The sequence below is a fragment of the Pan paniscus genome, chromosome 12 (assembly GCF_029289425.2).
Source record: "Pan paniscus chromosome 12, NHGRI_mPanPan1-v2.0_pri, whole genome shotgun sequence".
NCBI classification, from domain to species: domain Eukaryota; kingdom Metazoa; phylum Chordata; class Mammalia; order Primates; family Hominidae; genus Pan; species Pan paniscus.
Window position 1 is genome coordinate 62,451,701 of NC_073261.2, and position 25,533 is coordinate 62,477,233.

The window sequence follows — 25,533 nt, forward strand, 5'->3', positions numbered from 1 at the left end:
TACTTCATATTTAAAATGTCAAGTTACATACTTTTATTTTATTTTAACAGGAAAGACTAATATCTCTTGTATTTGGACTTTTAAAACAAAGAAAGCTTAATTTTTTAGAAATCTATGGTGAAAAAATGATTATTACAGCAAAGAATATCATTAAACAGGTAATTATGCATTTTTATTTGATGTATTTTGGTCTGGAACCTTTGTGAAGTTTATTTTTATGTTATCCTAGTAATAATATATATAGTGTAATAGTAATATAGCTCATTTATGTAAAAACCGAAAATTTAGAAAAATGAAAGTAAAACATAGCCCTACCAGCCAAAAGATTATTGCTATAGGAATATTTCCATGTGTAGACTGATTTTCTTATGTTGTCATTATGTGTATATGATTTTATACATGTATTTCAGTTACAATCATAAGCAGTTTCTCATATTATTATAAAAGCTTTCAGAAACATCATTTTTAATGATTGTGTAAAGTCCCATTAACATTATGTTAAATCTACTTAACTTTTCCTCTGTGTTGAATATTTAGGTTGTTTTTAATTTAATACAATAAATAGCACTGTGACAGACATCTGTGGTATAAAGTTATTTTGTTTGTTTTTCGTGCTTAAGAATGTTTGTTCTTAGACTGATTCCTAGAAGTATTGGTTAGAGAGTGAAAAGTATTTTTAAGTTATTTGATGTATAGAATTTAATTCCTATTTAAAAAGATTTGCCAATTTATACTCCCATCAGCAGACAAATGTTCATTTCCTTTTTATCCTAATCTCTAAGAAATTATAAACTAGAATCCATGTGTTTTTCAGTATTCCCTGATCTTTGTTTTGACTTTTTTTAGTCAGATAAATCTTATCCACTGAACTTCAGTTTTTTAATATATGAAAAAGATAATATGATTTTAAAGGTATTTATTAGGCTTAATTGATTATTATCATTAGGTTGAATGTACATATATGAGTTTTTAAAGTTTAAGTTTAAAAGTTAAATAAGCAAAAAAATTATAATCATCCCCTCTTTCAAGCACTGATTAGAACACTATTTTTAAATTGGTACAACCACTTTGAAAAATTGTTGGCAATATATAGTAATGCCAAATTTGCATACATGTTGTGACCCAGCATTTCTATTCCTAGGTATGCACCCAACAGAAATATGTATATAAGTTCACCAAAACACAGCAGAAGAATGTTCCTGGCAGTACTATTTGTAATTTTAAAAACTGGAAACAGCCCAAATTCCATCACCAGTAGAAAGGATAAATAGAATTTTGATGTATTTGTACAGTGGAATACTATACATTAATGAGAATGAATAGATTACACAGAATAACAAATGAATATTATACACATAATGTGGAGCCAAAGAAACCAGACACAGAAAAGTATACATTGTATGATTCCACTTATGTAAAACTCAAATGCAGGCAAAATTATTCTTTGGTTTAAAAATCAAGATAATAGTATATTTTGGGAGGAAGTAGTAACTGGTAGGGGAATAGGGGAGGAGCTCTGGGTATTAGCAAGGTTGTTTCATGAGCTGAGTTCTAATTACACAGATGTACTCCATTTGTACAAAAATATTGAGCTGTAAACATAATTTGTACAATTTTCTGTATATATATTTTAAGCAATTTCTAAAAACTGATATGTTTCAATTCCCAGACTTCAAATCTAAGCATTTATTTTTTAATTTTAAACTGTTGCATGTATCACAAGGAAATGTAACTTCTAATACTAATTTCTTTTGGGATTTTAATATGGGGCTTACACCTTGTTCCTAAGTATTATAGTTCTGCTTTTCTGGTGTAGGATTTTGAACAGTTTTGAATATTAGGTGATTTTAATGATTACAATTCAAACATACTCTGAAATAATTATTTAATTGGCTAATTGTAATCAGCTTTTCAAACACTGTGAGAGATACATAAGAGATAAAAATCTGGTAAAATAATTATTGTAGCCAGTAAGAGCCTTTAAATTTTTTTTTTATCTTAAGTTCAGGGGTTCATGTGCAGGTTTATTATGTAAGTAAACATGTGACATGAGTTTTTTTGGTATAGATTATATCATCACCCAGGTATTAAGCCTAGTACTCATTAGTTATTTTTCTGGTCCTTTCTCTCCTCCCACCCTCCACTTTCCAATAGTCTCCACTGTGTGGTGTTCCCCTCTATGTGTCTGTGTGTTCTCATCATTTAGCTCCCACTTACAAGTGAGAACATGCAGTATTTGGTTTTCAGTTTCTGTGTTAGTTTGCTAAGGATAATGAGCTCCAGCTCCATCCATGTTCCTGCAAAGGACATAACCTCATTGTTTTTTTATGGCTGCATAGTATTCCGTGGTGTACGTGTACCACATTTTCTTTATCCAGTCTATCATTGATGGGCATTTAGGTTGATTCCATGTATTTGCTATTGTGAATAGTGCTACAGTGGACATACGTGTGCATGTGTCTTTAATAATAGAACAATTTTTATTCCTCTGGGTATGTAACCAGTAATGGGATTGCTGGATTGAATGGTATTTCTCTCTTTAGGTCTTTGAGGAATCGCTACACTGTCTTCCACAATGGTTGAACTAATTTACACTCCCATCAGCAGTGTATAAGTGTTCCCTTTTCTCTACAACCTTGCCAGCACCTGTTATTGTTGACTTTTTAGTAATAGCCATTCTTACTTGTGTGAGATGGTATCTCATTGTGGTTTTGATTTGCATTTCTCTAATGATCAGTTATGTTGGCCACATGTATGTCCTCTTTTGAAAAGTGTCTGTTCATATAGTAAGGGCCTTTTTAATGTACAAATGGAACATGGAATACTTAGGATTTGAAAGACAATTAATCAAATTGTTTTTGTTTTTTCTTAAATTTTGCAGTGTGTGATTAATAAAGTTTCACAAACAGAAGAAATAGACACAGATGTTGTTGTGAAGTAAGTATAAATATATAGGTTGGTGGTTATCAGTCAGAGAAAAGATGATAGATGTAAATTAGAATAATTCGAAGTAGATTTCGTTAAGGAATTATTTACTAAGGTGTGAGCAGGGTGTAGGAAAATCACAAGTGACAGTGCGGAACGAAGACAGTGCTTAACAGAATTGAGGAGAAAGGTAGTTGAAAAAAAGCCGTGACCTTGAGTAGAGGGAAGCAGTCACCCTGAGGCAACCCTTGAGAGAGACAGGAGAAATAGGTACCTTTACTAGAGAGCTAGAGGAGTAGGTACCTTTACTCCTTCCAGTTTTTGTAAAGGCTCCTCAATGGCCAGACCCACATGTTAGCTTCCCAGAGCAGAGAGCAGGATGGACAGGGACAGAACATAGATATGGAGAGGTAAAATTGGAGATAATTCATTACAGGGGCATAGCAAGCATTATGTTTAAATTTGTAGCTATGTAATTAAAATCAACTTTTAATTGGCTTTGAGAAGTTTGAGTTAATGATTTTGAATTGCCCATGTTTGTATTTTTTTTTTGTTTTCACCCTAGAAATTCCTATTCTTGGCCAGGCGCATTGACTCACACCTGTAATCCCAGCACTTTGGGAGGCCAAGGTGGGAGAATCGCTTGAGCCCAAGAGTTCGAGACCACCCTGGGCAATAAAGTGAGACCCCATCTCTACCAAAAATAAACATTAAAAAAATAAGTTGGGCATGGTGGCACATGCCTGTAGTCCTAGCTACTCAGGAGGCTAAGGTAGGAGGATGGTTTGAGCCTGGGAGGTCCAGGCTTCAGTGAGCCATGATTGTGCCACTGCATTCCAGCCTGCGCAACGAAGTAAGAGCCTGTCTCAAAAAAAAAAAAAAAAGAAAGAAAAGAAAAATTCCTATTCTATTATTTTAAGAAGAATAGTGATAATATTTTATGACTGAATTTCTTGTTCATATGGATATTTAAATGTTTTTAGCTGGCTTAGATATGAATAGCAATATGTACAACTGTGAAACTTTCTTGGGCCAAACTCACAGAATGGAGTATTAATTTCCACACTATTATCTAGGGAAAACTCAATTTCAGAATTAGTTGAAGCAAACTATAATAATCAGAGAATTGTTAGTGGTTGGAAAACATAAGTCATTGGGACACTATTAGAAGCTCCATGGATGTGGAGAGTCAGTTTTTCTTCTTCCCTAGGGAATTTTCTCCATAGAAGTAGAGAACTTCCTGTATATCAAGTGTTGTAGTATCTTTTTAGAATAAACTCTTAACTGAAGCTGCGTTTATTAAAAATTTAGAGTAATAAGTCATTTTGGTACTATAAAATATCTTTAGGGAATGAATTTGTACTACTTTTTTTCGCCTTGAAGTTAATGATTTCTGTCAACTATCAAAATAATAATGGCTGCTGCTTACATGGTACTTTTAAAAATGTGTCATGAATTGTTCTAAGTATTTTTTATTAACTCATATAATATTTACAACAACCATATAAGGTAGGTTCTGTCAGTTTCCTCATGTTAGATGAGAAAATTGGAGCGTGGAGGGGTTAAGTCACTTGCCAGAGCCACATAGCTAGCAATTCCAATAAGCTGCTGCTATTTTAAACCAAAGCATTGTGTTGTGGTTCCAGGGCTCTTAACTCATGCCATATTACTTCTCATATGGTATTTTTAAAGTTGTAGTTAGAAAAGCAGATTATTAAATTTTGGGGAGAGATGTATGTTTCCATTTTTATTCCAGAGTATATCTTCACACTTATTTCTCTATGGTTTATTCATTCAATGATCATAAAGCTTGTTCATATGAAATTGATATATGATATAGTTAACTTACCAGTCTTAAAAATATTTAAATAAGCCATAACTCTTTGGTAATTTACCTCTTCAACATTTTAGTTAGGTGTCTAAATGAAATTGCATTTTATCACTAGATAGTAGTCTCATTTCTTCCAGTTTGTAGATGTTATATTGATTGGCCCAGAGACAATCATTATTTTTGTTTGAATTATTTTTTTCTAGGCTTGCAGATCAGATGAGAATGTTGAATTTTCCCCAGTGGTTTGATCTGCTCAAGGATATTTTCTCTAAGTTTACAATTTTCCTACAGAGAGTGAAGGTAAGCTTATAATAAATTAGTTTGTCCAGAATATCCCTAAAATTAAGTCAGCTTTCTAGATACATAATATGTAAATAAAGACTCAAACTAGAATAAAACACAGTTTCTTTGTTTTTGTAATTTTTCTAAAGAGGCTTGTTTTTAAATAAAAATTTAGGTACCTCAGAGTTTGACAGTTTTAAGAATTTAATAAGTTATAATTTTATAACTTAAGAAATATTATGCTCTTACTTTACATTAAATATTATACAGTAATATTTCCTCTCATGATTTTTTGTTCTCCTAGGTTATCTAGAGGTACAATATTGTTAAACACCCCAAAATCACCCCAAACTATCAATTTTTCTATAAAGTCAATGTTGATATAATGGTGTTTTAAAATACATTGTTTATATTCAAATTACCTTGCTTATTTACTTTTTTTTTTTTTTTTTTGAGGTGGAGTCTTGCTGTTACCCAGGCTGGAGTGCAGTGGCGCAATCTTGGCTCACCGCAACTTCTGCCTCCCGGGTTCAAGTGATTCTTCTACCTCAGCCTCCCGAGTAGCTAGGATTGTAGGCGTGTGCCACCATGCCTGGCTAATTTTTGCATTTTTAGTAGAGATGGGGTTTCACCATGTTGGCCAGGCTGGTCTCGAACTCCTGACCTCAAGTGATCTGCCCGCCTCTGCCTCCCAAAGTGCTGAGATAAAGGTGTGAGCCACTGTGCCTGGCTGCTAATATTCTTTATTTACATTTTTATTCACTTTTTGGGCACGAATCCAATCAAGCATCATGTGTTACATTTAATTATTTTGTCTCTTTAGTCAAGCCACTTAATTTTAAACCACTTAGTATAACAAAAAGAACAGGTCACGTATCATTTTACAGAAGATGTCAGACTCTAATACATACTGGTTTGAATCACCAACATGTCATAGCTTTGGTTTAAGAAGAATACAGGCTGGGCACGGTGGATTACACCTGTAATCCTATCACTTTGGGAGGCCAAGGCAAGAGGATCACTTGAGCTCAGGAGTTTGAGACCAGCTTGGGCAACATAATGAGACCTCATCTCTACAAAAAAAATTTTTAAATTAGCCAAGCATAGTGATGCACACCTGTAGTCCCAGCCACTTGGGTGGCTGAGGTGGGATGATCACCTAACCCCAGCAGGTCAAGGCTGCAGTGAGGCATGATTGTGACACTGTACTCCAGCCTGGCCAACAGAGCAAGACTCCATCTCAAAAAATGAAAAAATAAACATAAAAAAAGAATACAATCATTAGGAATTACCATGTGTAACAGTTAAAAGGGACCATTTGTGAAATTAGATATTTTTTGAGTTATCAAGTGTTAACATTGTGTTTTATGTACTAGTTAACATCCCCAGCATCTCCTGAGTACCATGTTAAATAGTGCAGAGGACTTTGGTACTTGTGTATGACATTAATTTTCCTTTATTCACATTGGAGCAATGCTAAGTCACATGTGTAAGCTCTCCAATCAGGTTCACAAAAGTTTTATAGAGTGGGATTCACTGTGCTTAATTTAGACTGCTTCTAAAATGTTGATCCTATCTATAGATAGTGACAGACACAAACTTGTATCTATAGGTGTTCAATAATAAACCATGTTTTCACTTCTTATATTCTGACCATGACCTCATCATCACACACTTCAATTATTGCATGTCTAGATATATAGAACTCTTACATTGCATAGTGTAGAATTGGCCAACTTTTTGCCAGAAATTTTTTAAAGTACAGTAAGTCTTCAATGTTATGGATAGGTCTTGGAAACTGTGACTTTAAGTGAAACAACTTATACCAAAGCTATTTTTTTCACTCATCATTATAGTGAAACATTTCCTTCAATGTTTTTTTCAATAACATTGAAGGAAACAGTGTTATTCAAAAACCTGCTGTACGTGGTTTCACTTAAAGTTACAGTCTCCCAGAATCTATCATTCAGATTAAGTGAGGATTTACTGTAGTTATTCCACTATGTGGAATGGCTCTATGTCAGTTAGACTAAGTAGAGTTATTATTTTATGTATGTGCTATATGAAAACTGATTGATTATAGTTGTAATTTCTCATTTTCACATTTGGACCACTTAAACTAGTACTTATGTACAACATCTTTACAGATGACATGAAATATGGTACTTTTTCCTGTGAAAAAAGTTTGTGATTCTGTCAAGTATTACTTCACTGAAAAATAATGTTAATTACAAGCTGTTCATTTTTATTGAAGAATTTAAAAATAACTAAAAATTGGAAAGAACCCAGATGTCTAACAATAGAGAAATGGTAAAATAAATTATGCTTGACACATTCTTTACCATGGAATATTATATACAGCCAAGGATTTTTAATGGTAGGAGAAAATACATACATTATGATATTCAGTTAAAAATGCAAGATACGGGGCCAGGCACCATGGCTCACACCTGTAATTCCAGCACTTTGGGAGGCCGAGGCAGGCAGATCACAAGGTCAAGAGATCGAGACCATCCTGGCCAATATGGTGAAACCCTGTCTCTACTAAAAATACAAAAATTAGCTGGGCGTGTTGGTGCATGTTTGTCCCAGCTACTTGGGAGGCTGAGGCAGGAGAATCACTTGAACCCGGGAGGTGGAGGTTGCAGTGAGCCAAGATGGTGCCACTGTACTCCAGCCTGGTGACGGAGCAAGACTCCGTCTTAAAAAAAAAAAAAAAAAAAAAGAAAGGCAAGATGTAGATGTACTTATATAGTGTGATCTCAGCTATGTCAAAAAAAAATTTTTTTTAACCCTTTTATCTTCCTAGAACAAGGAGAAACTTTGGGGTTTTTTGGTGGTTTTCTTTAGCTGGTCAGATTAGATGTCATTTAAATTTTTTATTCTTTTCTATTTTCCCTGAATTTTCTACAAAGAGAAGTATTACTTTTATAATCAGAAAAAGTTGTTTTGTTTTTAAATAGAATTTACCACATTACAGGAATAGACTATTTGAATTTCTTGTTTGATTTACCAGGGTTAATAATTTACTTTCCTACATTGTTGCATTTATTTCTCAAAGACAAAGGATATCCAATTCTATATGTCACTTTAGTATTACGCTTTTTTCGTTTGTTTTTTTTTTGAGGTAGAGTTTCACTCTGTCGCCAGGCTGGAGTGCAGTGGCACAATCTCAGCTCACTTCAGTCTCCGCCTCCCAGGATCAAGTGATTATCTTGCCTCAGCCACCTGAGTAGCTGGGATTATAGGTGCACGCCACCATGTCTAGCTAATTTTTGTGTTTTTAGTACAGATGGGGTTTCACCATGTTGGCCAGGATGATCTCAATCTCCTGACCTTGTGATCCACCCACCTTGGCCTCCAAAAGTGCAGGGATTTAGTATTATACTTTTTAAAAGAAATTAAAGGGTACATTTTCAGCCAGAATATTTCAATAGTATTTTTATTTTGAATGGATAAATAATAAACTATTGGGATTTATAAATTTCATATTTGAGTAATTGTTAACAACTTGAGGATCTGTTGCTGTTATTTGTATTTTTTTAGTGTGTATTTTTTCTTTCTTTTTGGTCATGGTAAAAATAAACATAAAACTTATCATCTTAACTGATTTTAAGTGCACAATTCAGTGGCATTAAGTTCATTTGCACTATTGTGCTACTGTTAACAAACATCCATCCACAGAACTCTTTTTATCTTGCAAAGCTGAAACTCTGTACCTATTACATAATAACTCTGGGCCTGGCGTGGTGGCTCACGCCTGTAATCCCAGCACTTTGGGAGGCTGAGGTGGGTGGATCACCTGAGGTCAGGAATTTGAGACCAGCCGGGCCAACATGGTGAAACCCCATCTCTACTAATAATACAAAAATCAGCTGGGCATGGTGTCTCATGCCTGTAATCCCAGCTATTCCGGAGGCTGAGGCAGGAGAATCGCTTGAACCCAGGAGGTGGAGTTTGCAGTGAGCCAAGATTGTGCCACTGCACTCCAGCTTGGGTGACAAGAGCGAAACTTTGTCTCAAAATAATAATAATAACTCTGGCCAAGGTGGGGCTGAAAGTCCCAACCCTCTAATCCTGCCTTAGTCTTTCAGGTGACCAGCCTTCATCCTGTGGCTATGTAGGGACCCTCGGCTATTTGTCATCTCTTTAGCATATGAAGACATTTTTACCACTCTGGAGATTCCAAGGGTTTAGGGAGCTGCATGCCAGGGAATGGGGACAAAGACCAAATATAGGCCTGACATAGTAGCTCATGCCTATAATCCCAACACCTTGAGAGACTGAGGCAGGAGAATCGCTTGAGACCAGAGTTTGAGACCAGTCCGGGCAACCTAGGAAGATCCTGTCTGCACACACACACAGCCACGCACACATGCACACAAGTCCTGGGCAAACCTAGCAAGATCCTGTCTAGACACACACATACACACACACACCACACACACACACGTTTCCACTTTCTCCAATCCCCTGGCAACCACCATTCTACTTTCTGTCTCTATGAGTTTGACTCATAGAGCACTCATGCTGTGCACCGATTTTTAGGTATTTCATATAAGTGGAATCATACAATATTTATCCTTTTGTGACTGGCTTATTTAATGTAGCTTAATGTCCTCAAGGTGCCATCTGTGTTGTAGCATGTTAGAATTTCCTTCCTTTTTAAGGCTGAGTAATATGAATAATATTGCATTATGTGTGTATATACTACATTTTGCTTATCCATTCATTTGTCAATGGACATTTGTGTTGCCTTCACCTTTTGGCTGTTGAGAATAATAATGCCATGAACATGCATATGCAAATATCTCTCTGAGGCCCCCTTTTAGTTCTTATTTTTGTCAACCCCAGAATTGGAATTTCTGGATCATACGGTCATCCTATTTGTAATTTTCTGAGGAACCTTCACACTGTTCTCCATAGCAGCTGTACCATTTTACATTTCCACCAATAGTGCAGGGTTTCACTTTTTCTGCATGCTTGCCAAAACTTGTTATTTTCTGGATTTTGTGAGACTAGCCATCCTAATGGGTATGAGGTGGTATTTCCCTGTAGGTTTAATTTACATTTTTCTAATGATGAGTGATGTTGAGCATCTTTTTTATGTGCTTATTGGGCATTTTTATGTCTTTTTTGGAAAAATATTTTATTTGCCTATTATTTAATGGGGTGGTTTGTTTTTGTTGTTGTTGAGTTGTAGAAGTTCTTTACATATTCTGGATATTAACCTTTTATCATATACGTGATTTGCAAATATTTTCTCCCATTCCGTAGGTTGCCTTTTTACTCTGTTAATGGTGTCTTTTGAGGCATAGAAGTTTTTCTATTTTGATGTAGTCCAATTTGTCTATTTTTTTTGTTGTCGCCTATGTTTTTCATTTCATATCCAAGAAATCAATGCCAAATCCAGTGTCCTGAAGCTTTTTCCCTGTATTTTCTTCTAAGAATTTTATATTTTTAGAGCTTATATTTAGGCCTTTCATTGACTTTAGTTTGTTTTTATAGGTGGTATAAGACAGAGGTCTACTTTCATTCTTTAGCATGTGGATATTCAGTTTTCCGAGTATCATTTGTTGAAAAGACTGACCTTTCTACATTGAATGGTCTTGCCACCCTTGTCAAAAAACATTTTACTATATATGTGAGAGTTCATTTGTGGGCTCTCTGTATTCTATATGTCACTCTTTATGCCAATACCACACTGTTATGATTACCATAGTCTTGTAAGTTTTGAAATCAGGATTATAAGACTTCCGTACTTCATTCTTTACTATTGTATTTTGACTTTTTATTAAATTCTTGTTTATTGTTAGCACCCTATAGATTAGGCTAATTTTTATAGGTAAGAAAGATAACAGCCTTTAAATGCAGCTTACCTTCTTTTCAAGGAATTCTTAGTTTTTAAATTTCATTTTGTTGTATGGATAAATAATCCTAGTCTGTCATTTCAGAATGACAATATCAGTTGTCATTATGGTTATCAATATGGCTACCAGATATTTCATTAACTCCATTCTCAAGATTGGAAAATTATATTTGGCTTAGCTGTCCTGGTGTTTTTGAAACATGAACTTGTCTATAGACTGTGTAATAGTTCAGAAAGTAAACCATGTATCTACTGTTGAAACTATTATGTATTTTAAAATCTTATTTTTTGGATACCAGTCTTCTGGCATTCTTAAGAATGGCTTTGGATTTGGAAAAAATAATCAGCAAATCTTTAAAAGTGTAGCTACGGTGAAAACAGCAAAGAAGAATCCCTAGGAGAATACCTGATATACTTTATGTGGAAAATTTTAATAACTGTATAAGTGAAGATGTTATTAAAAGAATGAAGTATTCAAATCAAACTAGTTTAAACAATACAAGGAATGTATTGGCTCTGGGAATTAAAGAAAAGTCCAAGACTAGGAAGGGCTTCATGCATGGTTTTGTCTTGGTTCTCCAGCTTAGTTTCTCTGTTTCCAATTCAGCTTTGCCTTTCTCTTTCCTCTTGGCTTCATCAGTTCTAGGTCTGCCACATTTGCCACAATTCTATACCACCTAGAAGTTTTCTATTTTTTACTTAGAGTTTTCCTTCTTCAGTCACCAAATGAAATTCCTTTATCGATTAAGCCAAATTTAGAATTTTTCACCTGGAGTTTTTCTTCTTCAGTCATCAAATGAAAGTCCTTGGCTTTAATTGATTGAACCAGTTTAGGTCACATGTCCAGTCACTGTGATCAGGAAAATGCTGTGCACTGATTATTAGTTTAAATCTGGATTTTCTTCTCATCTCTAAGCTAAACATTAGGCAAGGAGGTTGGGAGTACACTGAGTGGGCTATTTAGAACTGATACTTGAAGCTGGAAAGTGGGCTTATTTCTACCCAAATTATATGGCTGTTGTACCATGGGAAAAGTGATGTAGAATAGATGTTGGATAGGTCTGTCATGTCTTTTTATTTTAAAAAGTTAAGAAAGAAAATTAGCAAGACAGAAGAGATAAGGAAAAAGACGCAAAACAAGATGGGGGAACTAACTATATCAAAGATTGGACAGCAGTGAGGATTAAAGCAGCAGTAGTGGAGCAGCAAGTTTGTGACAATACAGAAGAAGCTAGTGAGCAATGAAGAAAGAAAAAAAATGCAGTATCCATAGTAGACACTTTGGTCCTAAAGCTCTTGAAGGCTCTATCTTCGGTATACTGTATGGGCTATTGACTCATTTAAAATGCTTTCAGTTCCAAATAACAGGAAACACAACTCAGAGGGTCTCAAACAGTTAAGAGGATTTATTAGCTCATACAACTAAAAAAATACACAGAGGTAGGTCAGCCTTAAGGTCTTTCATAAAGAGGTTGTTGGTGTCATCAAGCTTTGGCTTTATTTCTTTGCAATTCTCTTTTCTATGTACCTTACTAATAATTAAGCTCAGATTGTGGCGGTTCCATGTACTAATTGGACTAGCTTAGATCCTTTTGTTGATTTTGGAGACCCGAAGTTAGAGTCTGCTTCCCTAGAACCATGTAGATTCCAAAAAAACTAACCAAGCGTTTTGAGAAAGGGAGAAACAATTGTAAGACTGCAACTGTGAATGTTAAAATAGGCAAGCAGTCCTTTATTTCTTAATTGTCCATAAAGACATTAGTTTACATAAATTTACTCTTCATTTGCCTAGCTTTCAATATTTACTGAGCACCTCCTATTTGCCAGGCACTATTCTAGGCATTAGGATTACAGTGTCATGGAATGGAGCTGACATTCTAATAGAAGGAGACCTAGAATAAACAAAGATAATTGTACATAATGATAAATGGTTTATTTTGTTTTTTGTTTTTATTTTTTTACAAAAACTGGATAATGGGATAGAGTTGCTGGGTGGAGAGTCAGGGAAGGCCTCTGAGGAAGTGACCACTGGAGCCAGAACCTCAGTGATGAGAAGGAAATATGTGCAAAGATCAAGGTGAGAAGCATTCCGGATAGAGGAAACAGCAGAGGCACTGAGGTGGGAACAATCCTGGAATGAGGGAAGAGTAGAAAGAGAAGTAGAATGTCTGGAGAGTAGTGAATAAGTGAGAGAAGATACGAGAAAAGGAGAAAGAGAGGTAGGGGCTAGGCATGGTAAGTAACACAGATTCCTTTTCTTTTAGACAGGCATATCAATGTATATGATTCTCTGATGGGCAAGTTATGTTTAGTGTAACCTTTTTAAGAGGTCAGAGAAATATGCAACATATTTTAGGGAGATTTCCATTTTAAAAATTAGTTAAAATATAGGAAGTTTATTTCTAAGCTTTAGTGAACCCATTTCTCCTAGCCAGTTCTTTTTCACATCACTTTTCCTATGTAATAAAAGATCGGTAGAAATTCTGATATACATGACTTTGACTCATTTATGATTATAGATGTCCAAAATTACATGCACAGAATTCTCTTTTGGGAACTTCAGGTAAGAGATATTTTACGTCCCTTAAAAGTGTGTCCTATTTTCTTGTAGGCAACATTAAATATCATTCACAGTGTTGTTCTCTCAGTTCTTGACAAAAACCAAAGGACTAGAGAATTGGAAGAGATTTCACAACAGAAGAATGCTGCAAAAGATAATTCACTGGACACAGAGGTGGCTTATTTAATCCATGAAGGCATGTTTATAAGTGATGCATTCGGTGAGGGTGAGCTAACACCTATAGCAGTTGACACTACCTCTCAAAGAAATGCATCTCCAAATAGTGAGCCCTGCAGCAGTGATTCTGTATCCGAGCCAGAATGTACTACTGATTCTTCATCCAGCAAAGAGCACACATCATCATCTGCTATTCCAGGAGGTGTGGATATTATGTGAGTATAGTGGCTACTGCCAAATTGACAAGATTTTGAGTCATCTTATTAATGGATTCAGTAAGATTGATTATTCAGTTTATTGAAAAACCATGTAAATTTTAGAATTTAACAAAAATATATTAATTTTATGAAACGTATCTCTATAAAAATGTATGAGAAGTAAGGAGGTGAGCATTGGAAGTAATTGAAAATTATAGAGTTTTAAGTTTGCAAAAGAATTTTAAAGACCTTTTTATTAAATGCCCTCATTTCAGTGATAAGGTAATTGATGCCCAGAGAGCTTAGATGACTTGCTTACAGTGACTAGTGGCAGAACATATACTGGAACCCAGGTCAGTTTTTGCTTTGGTCATTTTTCTTTCTTCTGTGTCACCTTTGTGATTTATATGTTGTGAAGATCTGTTTGATTTATAACTTTTGGTTTTTCAAAGACATGAATTTCCAAATGGATCACATCTTCTCTTAAACCTTACTTTAAAAACTTCTTATTTTGAAATAATTTCAAATTTACAGAAAAGTTACCATAATAGAATAAAAAACTCTCATATAACCTTCATCCAGATTCCCCAGGTGTTAATACTTTACCACATTGCACTCTGCCTCCCTCCCTCTCTTTTTCTCTTTCTGTCTCCTTTTGTCTTTATCTCTTATGTTAATATTTTTTCTGAATCCTTTGACAGTAGGTTACAGACATGATGCACTATTATCCCTGGATACCTGGTGTATATTTCCTAAACACAAGAACACTCCTATATAACCTTAGTATACTGATTAAATACAAGGAAGCATTGATACAATAAATTATTAATATTACCGTCTGATCCACAGATCCCATTTAAACAAAGTTTACCAATTGACCCAGTAATCTCTGTTATCAAAAAAATAGAACCAATAAAATATTTCTGGTCCAAGAATAGTTTGGATTTAGTTATTGTTAAGAATAAGAATATTTTTATTATCTTTATATAAATCAACTCAGTACTTTATTATTACTTCTTTTTCTGTTTTTTTTTTTTTAATTTAAGTTCTGGGTTACATGTGCAGAAAGTGCAGTTTTGTTACATAGGTATACATGTGCCATGGTGGTTTGCTGCACCCATCAGCCCATCACCTACATTAGGTATTTCTCCTAATGTTATCCCTCCCCTAGCCCTCCACCCCTCACAGGCCCTGGTGTGTGATGTTCCCCTCCCTGTGTCCACGTGTTCTCATTGTTCAGCTCCCACTTATGAGTGAGAACATGCAGTGTTTGGTTTTCTGATCTTGTGATAGTTTGCTGAGAATGATGGTTTCTAGCTTCATCCATGTCCCTGCAAAGGACATGAACTCATCCTTTTTTATGGCTGCATAGTATTCCATGGTGTATATGTGCCACATTATCTTAATCCAGTCTATCATCGATGAACCTTTGGGTTGGTTCCAAGTCTTTGCTATTGTGAATAGTGCCACAGTAAACATACGTGTGCATGTGTCTTCATCGTAGAATCATTTATAATCCTTTGGGTATATGCCCAGTAATGGGATGTCTGGGTCAAATGGTATTTCTAGTTCTAGATCCTTGAGGAATCGCCACACTGTCTTCCACAATGGTTGAACTAATTAACACTCCCACCAACAGTGTAAATGCATTTCTATTTCTCCACATCCTCTCCAGCATCTGTTGTTTTCTGATTTTGTAGTGATCGCCATTCTAACTGGAGTGAGATGGTATCTCACTGTGGTTTTGATTTGCATTTCTCTAATGACCAGTGATGATGAGCATTTTTTCATATGTCTTTTGGCCACATAAATGTCCTCTTTTGAGAAGTGTCTGTTCATATCCTTTGCCCACTTTTTGATGGGGTTGTTTGCTTTTTTCTTGTAAATTTGTTTAAGTTCTTTGTAGATTCTGGATATTAGCCCTTTGTCAGATGAGTAGATTGCAAAAATTTTCACCCATTCTGTAGGTTGCCTGTTCACTCTGATGATAGTTTCTTTTGCTGTGCAGAAGCTCTTCTGTTTAATTAGATCCCATTTGTCAATTTTGGCTTTTGTTGCCATTGCTTTTGGTGTTTTAGACATGAAGTCTTTGCCCATGCCTATGTCCTGAATGGTATTGCCCAGGTTTTCTTCTAGGAGTTTTATGGTCCTAGGTCTTACGTTTAAGTCTTTGATCCATCTTGAGTTGATTTTTGTATATGGTGTAAGGAAGGGGTCCAGTTTCAGTTTTCTGCATATGGCTAGCCAGTTTTCCCAACACCATTTATCAAATAGGGAATCTTTTCCCCATTGCTTGTATGTGTCAGGTTTGTCAAAGATCAGATGGTTGTAGATGTGTAGTATTATTTCTGAGGCCTCTGTTCTGTTCCATTGGTCTATATATCTGTTTTGGTACCGGTATCATGTTGTTTTGATTATTGTAGCCTTGTAGTATAGTTTGATGTCAGGTAGCATGATGCCTCCAGCTTTGTTCTTCTTGCCCAGGATTGTCTTGGCTATGCGGGCTCTTTTTTGGTTCCATTAGTAGTTTTTTTCATTTCTGTGAAGAAAGTCAGTGGTAGCTTGATGGGGATGGCATTGAATCTATAAATTACTTTTGGCAGTAAGGCCATTTTCACAATATTGATTCTTCTTATCCATGAGCATGGAATGTTTTTCCATTTGTTTGTGTCCTCTCTTATTTCCTTGAGCAGTGGTTTGTAGTTCTCCTTGAAGAGGTCCTTCACATCCCTTGTAAGTTGGATTCCTAGGTATTTTATTCTCTTTGTAGCAATTGTGAATGGGAGTTTGCTCATGATTTGGCTCTCTGTTTGTCTGTTATTGGTGTATAGAAATGCTTGTGATTTTTGCACATTGATTTTGTATCCTGAGACTTTGCTGATGTTGCTTATCAGCTTAAGGAGATTTTGGGCTGAGATGATGGGGTTTTCTAAATATACAATCATGTCATCTACAAACAGAGACAATTTGACTTCCTCTTTTCCACATTGAATACCCTTTATTTTTTTCTCTTGCCTGATTGCCCTGGCCAGAACTTCCAATACTATGTTGAATAGGAGTGGTGAGAAAGGGCATCTGTGTCTTGTGCCGGTTTTCAAAGTGAATGCTTCTAGTTTTTGCCCAGTCAGTATCATATTGGCTGTGGGTTTGTCATAAATAGCTCTTATTATTTTGAGATATGTTCCATCAATACCTAGTTTATTGAGAGTTTTTAGCATGAAAGGCTGCTGAATTTTTTCAAAGGCCTTTTGTGCATCTATTGAGATAATCATGTGGTTTTTGTCATTGGTTCTGCTTATGTGATGGATTACATTTATTGATTTATGAATGTCGAACCAGCCTTGCATCCCAGGGATGAAGCTGACTTGATCTTGGTGGATAAGCTTTTTGATGTGCTGCTGGATTCGGTTTGCTGGTATTTTGTTGAGGATTTTCTCATCAATGTTCATCAGGGATATTGGCCTAAAATTCTCTTTTTTTGTTGTGTCTCTTCCAGGCTTTGGTATCAGGATAATGCTGGCCTCATAAAATGAGTTAGGGTGGATTCCCTCTTTTTCTATTGATTGGAATAGTTTCAGAAGGAATGGTACTAGCTCTTCCTCGTACCTCTGGTAGAATTCAGCTGTGAATCTGTCTGGTCCTGAACTTTTTTTGGTTGGTAGGCTATTAATTATTGCCTCAATTTCAGAACCTGTTACTGGTCTATTCAGAGATTCAACTTCTTCCTGGTTTAGTCTTGGGAGGGTGCATATGTCGAAGAATTTATCCATTTCTTCTAGATTTTCTAGTTTATTTGTGTAGAGGTGTTTATAGTATTCTCTGATGGTAGTTTGTATTTCTGTGGGGTCAGTGGTGATATCCCCTTTATCATTTTTTATTGTGTCTATTTGATTTTTCTCTCTCTTCTTATTAGTCTTGCTAGATCAATTTTGTTGATCTTTTCAAAAAACCAGCTCCTGGATTCATTGATTTTTTTTTTTTGAAGGGTTTTTTATGTCTCTATGTCCTTCAGTTCTGCTCTGATCTTAGTTATTTCTTGCCTTCTGCTAGCTTTTGAATGTGTTTGCTCTTGCTTCTCTAGTTCTTTTAATTGTGATGTTAGGGTGTTGATTTTAGATCTCTCCTGCTTTCTCTTGTGGGCATTTAGTGGTATAAATTTCCCTCTACACACTGCTTTAAATGTGTCCCAGAGATTCTGGTACGTTGTGTCTTTGTTCTCATTGGTTTCAAAGAACATCTTTGTTTCTGCCTTCATTTTGTTATTTACCCAGTAGTCATTCAGGAGCAGGTTGTTCAGTTTCCATGTAGTTGAGTGGTTTTGATTGAGATTCTTAATCCTGAGTTCTAATTTGATTGCAGTGTGGTCTGAGAGACAGTTTGTTGTGATTTCTGTTCTTTTACATTTGCTGAGGAGTGCTTTACTTCGAGTTATGTGGTAAATTTTAGAATAAGTGTGATGTGGTGCTGAGAAGAATATATATTCTGTTGATTTGGGGTGGAGAGTTCTGCAGATGTCTATTAGGTCCGTTTGGTCCAGAGCTGATTTCAAGTCCTGGATATCCTTGTTAATTTTCTGTCGTGTTGATCTAATATTGACAGTGGGGTATTAACATCTCCCATTATTATTGTGCGGGAGTGTAAGTCTCTTTGTAGGTCTCTAAGGACTTGCTTTATGAATCTGGGTGCTCCTGTATTGGGTGTATATATATTTAGGATAGTTAGTTCTTCTTGTTGAATTGATCCCTTTACCATTATATAATGGTCTTCTTTGTCTCTTTTGATTTTTGTTGGTTTAAAGTCTGTTTCATCAGAGACCAAGATTGCAATGCCTGCTTTTTTTTTTTTTTTTTTTTTTTTTTTGCTTTCCATTTGCTTGGTAGATCTTCCTCCATCCCTTTATTTTGAGCCTATGTGTGTCTTTGCATGTGAGATGGGTCTCCTAAATGTAGCACACCGATGGGTCTTGACTCTTTATCCAGTTTGCCAGTCTGTGTCTTTTAATTGGGGCATTTAGCCCATTTACATTTAAGGTTAATATTGTTATGTGTGAATTTGATCCTGTCATTATGATGCTAGCTGGTTATTTCGCTGGTAATTGATGCAGTTTCTTCCTAGCATTGATGGTCTTTACAATTTGGCATGTTTTTGCAGTGTCTGGTACCAGTTGTTCCTTTCCATGTTTAGTGCTTCCTTCAGGAGCTCTTGTAAGGCAGGCCTGGTGGTGACAAAAATCTCTCAGCATTTGCTTGTCTGTAAAGGCTTTTATTTCTCCTTCACTTATGAAGCTTAGTTTGGCTGGATATGAAATTCTGGGTTGAAAATTCTTTAAGAATGTTGAATCTTGACCCCCACTCTCTTCTGGCTTGTAGGATTTCTGCAGAGACATCCACTGTTAGTCTGATGGGCTTCCCTTTGTGGGTAACCTGACCTTTCTCTCTGGCTGCCCTTAACATTTTTTCCTTCATTTCAACCTTGGTGAATCCGACAATTATGTGTCTTGGGGTTGTTCTTCTCAAGAAGTATCTTTGTGGTGTTCTCTGTATTTCCTGAATGTGAATGTTGGCCTGCCTTGCTAGGTTGGGGAAGTTCTCCTGGATAGTATCCTGAAGAGTGTTTTCTAACTTGGTTCCACTCTTCCCATCACTTTCAGGTACACCAATCAAACGTAGATTTGGTCTTTTCACATAGTCCCATATTTCTTGGAGGCTTTGTTCATTTCTTTTCACTCTTTTTTCTCTAATCTTGTCTTCTCGCTTTATTTCACTAATTTGATCTTCAGTCACTGATACCCTTTCTTCCACTTGATCGAATCGGCTATTGAAGCTTGCGTATGCTTCACAAAGTTCTTGTACTGTGGTTTTCAGCTCCATCAGGTCATTTAAGCTTTTCTCTAGACTGGTTATTCTAGTTAGCCACTCATCTAATCTTCTTTCAAGGTTTTTAGCTCCCTTGCAATGGGCTAGAACATGCTCCTTTAGCTCAGAGAAGTTTGTTATTACCGACCTTCTGAAGCCTACTTCTGTCAGCTCGTCAAACTCATTCTCCGTCCAGTTTTGTTCCCTTGCTGGTGATGATTTGTGTTCCTTTGGAGGAGAAGAGGTATTCTGGCTTTTGGAGTCTTCAGCATTTCTACTCTGGTTTCTCCCCATCTTTTTGGTTTTACCTACCTTTGGTCTTTGATGTTGGTGACCTGTCGATGGGATTTTGGTGTGGATATTCTTTTTGTTGATGTTGATGCTATTCCTTTGTTTGTTAATTTTCCTTCCAACAGTCACATCCCTCAACTGCAGGTGTGTTGGAGTTTGCTGGAGGTCCACTCCAGACCCTGTTTGTCTGGGTATCACCAGCAGAGGCTCCAGAACAGCAAATATTGCTGCCTGATCCTTCCTTTGCAAGCTTTGTCACAGAGGGGCACCCACCTGTATGAGGTGTCTGTTGGCCCCTACTGGGAGGTGTCTCCCAGTCAGGCTGCACGGGGGTCAGGGATCCACTTGAGGAGGCAGTCTGTCCGTTATCAGAGCTCGAACACTGTGCTGGGAGAACCACAGCTCTCTTCAGAGCTCTCAGGCAGGGATGTTTAAGTCTGGAGAAGCTGTCTGCTGCCTTTTGTTCAGCTATGCCCTCCCCAGGGAGGTGGAATCCAGAGAGGCAGTAGACGTTGCTGAGCTGCGGTGCGCTCTGCCCAGTTTGAGCTTCCCTGCTGCTTTGTTTACACTCTGAGCATAGAACTGCCTACTCAAGCCTCAGCAATGGCAGACGCCTCTCCCCCCACCAAGCTCTCACATCCCAGGTGGATCTCAGACTCCTGTGCTACCAGTGAGCAAGGCCCCATGGGTGTGGGACCCACCGAGCCAGGCACGGGAGGGGATCTCCTGGTCTGCCTGTTGCAAAGACTGTAGGAAAAGCACAGTATTTGGGCAGGAGTGTACCACTTCTCCAGGTGCAGTTACTCACAGCTTCCCTTGGCTAGGAAAGGGAAATCCCCCGACCCCTTACGCTTCCCAGGTGAGGTGACGCCCCGCCCTGCTTCAGTGCACCCTCCATGGGCTGCACCCACTGTCCATTCAGTCCCAATGAGATGAACCAGGTACCTCAGTTGGAAATGCAGAGATCACCCGTCTTCTGCGTCGATCTCGCTGGGAGCTGTAGACAAGAGGTTCCTATTCAGCCATCTTGGGAGCGACTGGTCAACTCAGTACTTTATGTAAATCAACTTATGGTCCTGGAGCTTATAAAGGTCACAGTTACAGCATAAAGTCAGCTATAACACTGCTCTTCAGTACAAACAAACCAAACCCTGAGCTATATATTAATAAAGTTTCTTCTGTGTTCAGGCTGATATTTTCACATTTACTAGTTAGGGTGCAGTCTAAAACTGCTATAAAAAGAGATGTAAAAACTCTGTAGCTTAAACAATGTAAAATTTTGTTTCTCTCATGTAACATTTCAGATGTAGGAGATAGTCAGCTGAGAAGACAGTTCTACCATTCTCATGTGTAGTTTTCATCTGTGTCTAAGGTGGCTGTTCTGGCTTTTAGCATTTCATTTTCATCCGTAGCAGCAGGAAGGAGAGGACAAAGGGCTGATACCTTGCTTACTTTGTTTTGCTTGTTAAACATTTTAACAACAGCCATGTAATTTGGGTAGAACTAAGCCCACCTTCCATCTTCAAGTATCATTTGTATTCATCTTCCTCTCAGCCCTTTTATGATCCATTTGGCACATAAGGCACATATGGGAAAATGTAGCAATTATAAAGTGCTCAGCTCAATTAACTAGCACAAAGTGAATGTGTTGGTGTAATTGTCACCCACCTCAAGAACTATAACTTTACCAGCTCTTCAGAAGCCCCTCTTGCTGCTGTAATACTACACTACTCCTTCCCATAGGAAACCGTTAAAACAATTGGTTTTTCCAGTTTTTAAACTTTATGTTAATGGGATAATATATTTGCTCTTTTGTCTCTGATTTCTTTCGTTCAGCATTACAGTTGTGATATCTATCCAGGTTGTTACATGTAGCAGTGATTTTATTTTTTGTGTACAAATAATCCATTTTATGATACACCACAGTGTATGTATGTATTTTACTTTTGATAAGATTTGGGTTATTTTCATTTTGGATTGTCACGAACATTCTTCTAGATACCTTTGTTGCACATATTACAAGCATTGCTGTTGAATATATACCTGGAAACAAAGTATGTGAATGGTCAATTTAGCTAATGCCGAACAATTTCTCAAAGTGGTTGTACTCATTTACGCTCCCCTCAGAAGTGTGGAGCAGTTTGTGTCACTCCACATCTTCCTTCACTCTTAATATTGCCAGTCTTTTACATGTTAGCCATTCTGTTGGGTATGTTGCAAGTGTAGTAATTTTATTTCCCTGATGATTGTTAGGAGAGCATCTTTTCATACATTCTTTGGCTTCTGGGATGTCCTTTTCTATGAAGTGCCTATTCAAGGCCTTTACCCATTTTTCTGTTGGTTTGTCTTGATCTGTAAAGGTTGTTTATATTATATCAGCACAAACCTTTTGCCAGTTGTCCATATTGCAGATATCTTCTCCCACTTTCTGTATTGACTTTTCACTCTTATTGGGTTTTTTGGTGAACAAAAGTTCTTAATATAATTCTGTGATTCATTACTTTCCTTTATGATTTATGCTTCTTTGTGTCCTGTTTAAGAAATCTTTCTCTACCATAAAGACTTGAAGATGTTTTCTGGTTACTGTCTAGAAACTTTGTTACTGTCTTTTTCACATTAAGACCTACAGTCCATCTAGAATTGATTTTTATGTTTAGTATGAGGGTTAAGATTTTTTTCCCATATGGATATGTTTTTGACCTTGCACCATTTATTGAAAAGGCTGTCTTTCCTACTGCTCTATAATGTCACTCTTGACATAAATCAAATATTCAGATAGGCGTATCTGTTTCTGGACTCTATTTCGTTCATTTTTCTGTCTTTACAGCAGTACCATTAAGTAAAATTGTCATAGTTACTGTAGTTACTATAGCTTTTGTTTTCTTAAACAATTAGTTTGTAGAGATGGGGTCTTACTATGTTGCCCAGGCTGGTCACTCCTGGCCTCAAGTGATCCTCCTGTCTCAACCTCCCAGAGTGCTAGGCATGAACCACCATGCCCAGCAACTGTAGCTTTTTAATCCATATTAATATCTGGGAGATTAATTTCTCCCACTTTTTCTTCTTTAGGATTGCCTCAACTCTTCTTGGTCTTTTACAAATCCATATACATTTTAGATTTGTTAGTTCTCTGTTACCTTCACGTAGATTTGTTTATATTTTATTCTTTCTTTTTAAAAACAAGCACAATCCAGAATTCACACTTATTACTTCCACTCACATCCTAGTGGCCAGAATAATTACATGACTATGTCTAGCTATAAGGGAAGCTTGAGAAGTAAGTCTTTAGCTTGTGGACTATTTGCCCAGCTAGAGCTGTCATTGTGGCAAAAGAGAGAACAGATACTGAAAGATAGTTAGCTTTCTGCCACACCATTTGAGATCCTTTTAAACTGGATGCAGTCTCACAGTTTTTATCCTTCCCCTCCTACCTCCATTGTGGCTCACTTTATACATTGAACCTTCTCTGGCTTTCCCCAATTGCATCCTCCTACAGCATGAAGCATAGGTTCTGTAGATGGTTCTTTCTGTGTTCAGTAGGCACATAAATGTCTGGGAACTACCCAACCCAAAGGGGCAATGAATTGAGTATACTTATATGTGTGAGTCTCACTAGTTCTTTCATACAACGGCTCTGACTATTCCTGTAGCAAGTGTTTTTGTGGTATATAATTGAATCACTGATATAGAACATGCAAAAATACGTCTGACGTTCTAACTTTGTTAGTGGTAGATTTTCCCTATTTTCTTACTTCGAAATAACCTGCAATTTTGTAAGTTTATTGCAATGCAAATATGGCACAGAATAGGAAATACTTTTCTAGGCAGGAAATAGGAAAAGAAAAACAATGGAAAATATTAGAGTTGCAGAGCATAATGTCCTCAAGTTTCATCCATGTTGAAGCATATATCAAAATTTTCTTCCTTTTTAAGGCTGAATAATATTCCATTCACATGTATGTGATATATACATACAAGATGTATATGTATATATCACATTTTGTTTATCTGTTCATCCATTAGTGGACACTTGGGTTCCTTCCACGTCTTGGCTATTTTGAATAGTGCTGTTATGAACTTGAGTGTACATATAAATCCTAGAGATCTTACTTTGTTATTTTGGATATATACCCAGAAGTAGAATTGCTGGATTATGTTTGAGTTTGTTTGTTTTTTTCCTATTGACGTGAAAGTTAGAGATCTAACTGAAGTTAAAAAATAATTTTTTTTTTCTTTTTTTTTTTCCTCACTCCTTCGCCCAGGCTGGAGTGCAGTGGTGCGATCTCGGCTTACTGCAAGCTCTGCCTACCGGGTTCACACCATTCTCCTGCCTCAGCCTCCCAAGTAGCTGGGACTACAGGCGCCTGCCACCACGCCTGGCTAATTTTTTTGCATTTTTAGTAGAGACAGAGTTTCACCATGTGTTAGCCAGGATGGTCTCGGTCTCCTGACCTCATGATCTGCCCGCCTCGGCCTTCCAAAGTGCTGGGATTACAGGCGTGAGCCACCGCGCCCCAGCCCCAAAAAATCTTTTTAAAAGCAGAATTACAATGAATGAAATTATTTTAAAAAACTAACTTTGGGCTTTTTGGATTAATTCACTCTTTTTTTTTTTTTTTTAAGGACTTGAGTTATTTTTATTTGCTATTTTCTGTTTATATTTTTGTGAATTGGTAGGATATTGCCAAGAGTTTCAAATTCCTTAATCATTCTGTTACATGGGGGAAATTTTAAGTAATGTTTCAGGAATTGAAAATTTACTTCAGTAGTAAAGTTGACTTTGAAATGTAAGTAAGAATTTTGCAGGTATTCTGTTTTGAAATACTACTAGACTGTTTATATAGAAATGTCGGAGCAGAGGAAGCTTACTCGATTAGAAGTAGACTAATTCTAGGTTCTAGTTCTACTCTCTTAATATTCTAACCTTGGATAGGTCACTTTAACTTTCTAAGATTCAGTGTTCTCCTCCATAGGTGGTTATTTATCTACCTACCTCAGAGTGTGAGAATGAAATGAAATAATGTTTCTGCGAGTACTTTAAGAATATTAATTCTTCTGTTATTTTGAAGCATTAGTAAACAAATTTGGTGATATTATGATTTTGAAGGATAGCAGGTAATAACCTTCTTTAATACCATAACCAATTAGAATGGTAGTTTGCCTCAAAGTCATATACACCAGAGCCTCTTTGTAGTATCTTTGAAAAGTATTTTAATTCAACTGAAAGAGAGAAAAATGAGGTTAAGGTACTTCACTTGGCTCATGGTAACACTAAACTGAACTGATGGCATGGAATCATTGGTCTTTATATATGCCCCTGGGGGAAAATGTTCAAAAATAGAAAGTTTTGCATTTCCCCTCAAAATTGAAAAAAAGTACATTATGTCTTATAAATACTCCTCTTTGAGTTTAGGTTCCTTGAAAGCAGCAACCTATTATATTCCCTCTAGTGCCTAGCGCTTAAGCATGGTAAATGCTTAGTAAATATTAGTTCAGTTGAACTGAATATTTATACTCATTCATAATTATAAGTAAAAAGAGAGCCT

General features: G+C 36.5%; 1 protein-coding gene across 7 annotated transcripts in view; it reads left to right on the forward strand.

Moving 5' to 3' along the window:
- VPS54 (VPS54 subunit of GARP complex) overlaps nt 1-25,533 on the forward strand; it is a 126,819-nt gene that overhangs the window by 71,322 nt on the left and 29,964 nt on the right. For all 7 annotated transcript variants that reach the window (XM_034953253.3, XM_034953254.3, XM_034953256.3 and 4 more), the window contains 4 exons: nt 51-158; nt 2,882-2,937; nt 4,960-5,056; nt 13,519-13,859. In XM_034953253.3, the coding sequence (XP_034809144.1) occupies nt 51-158; nt 2,882-2,937; nt 4,960-5,056; nt 13,519-13,859 (602 nt within the window). The remainder of the gene's footprint in view (nt 1-50; nt 159-2,881; nt 2,938-4,959; nt 5,057-13,518; nt 13,860-25,533) is intronic.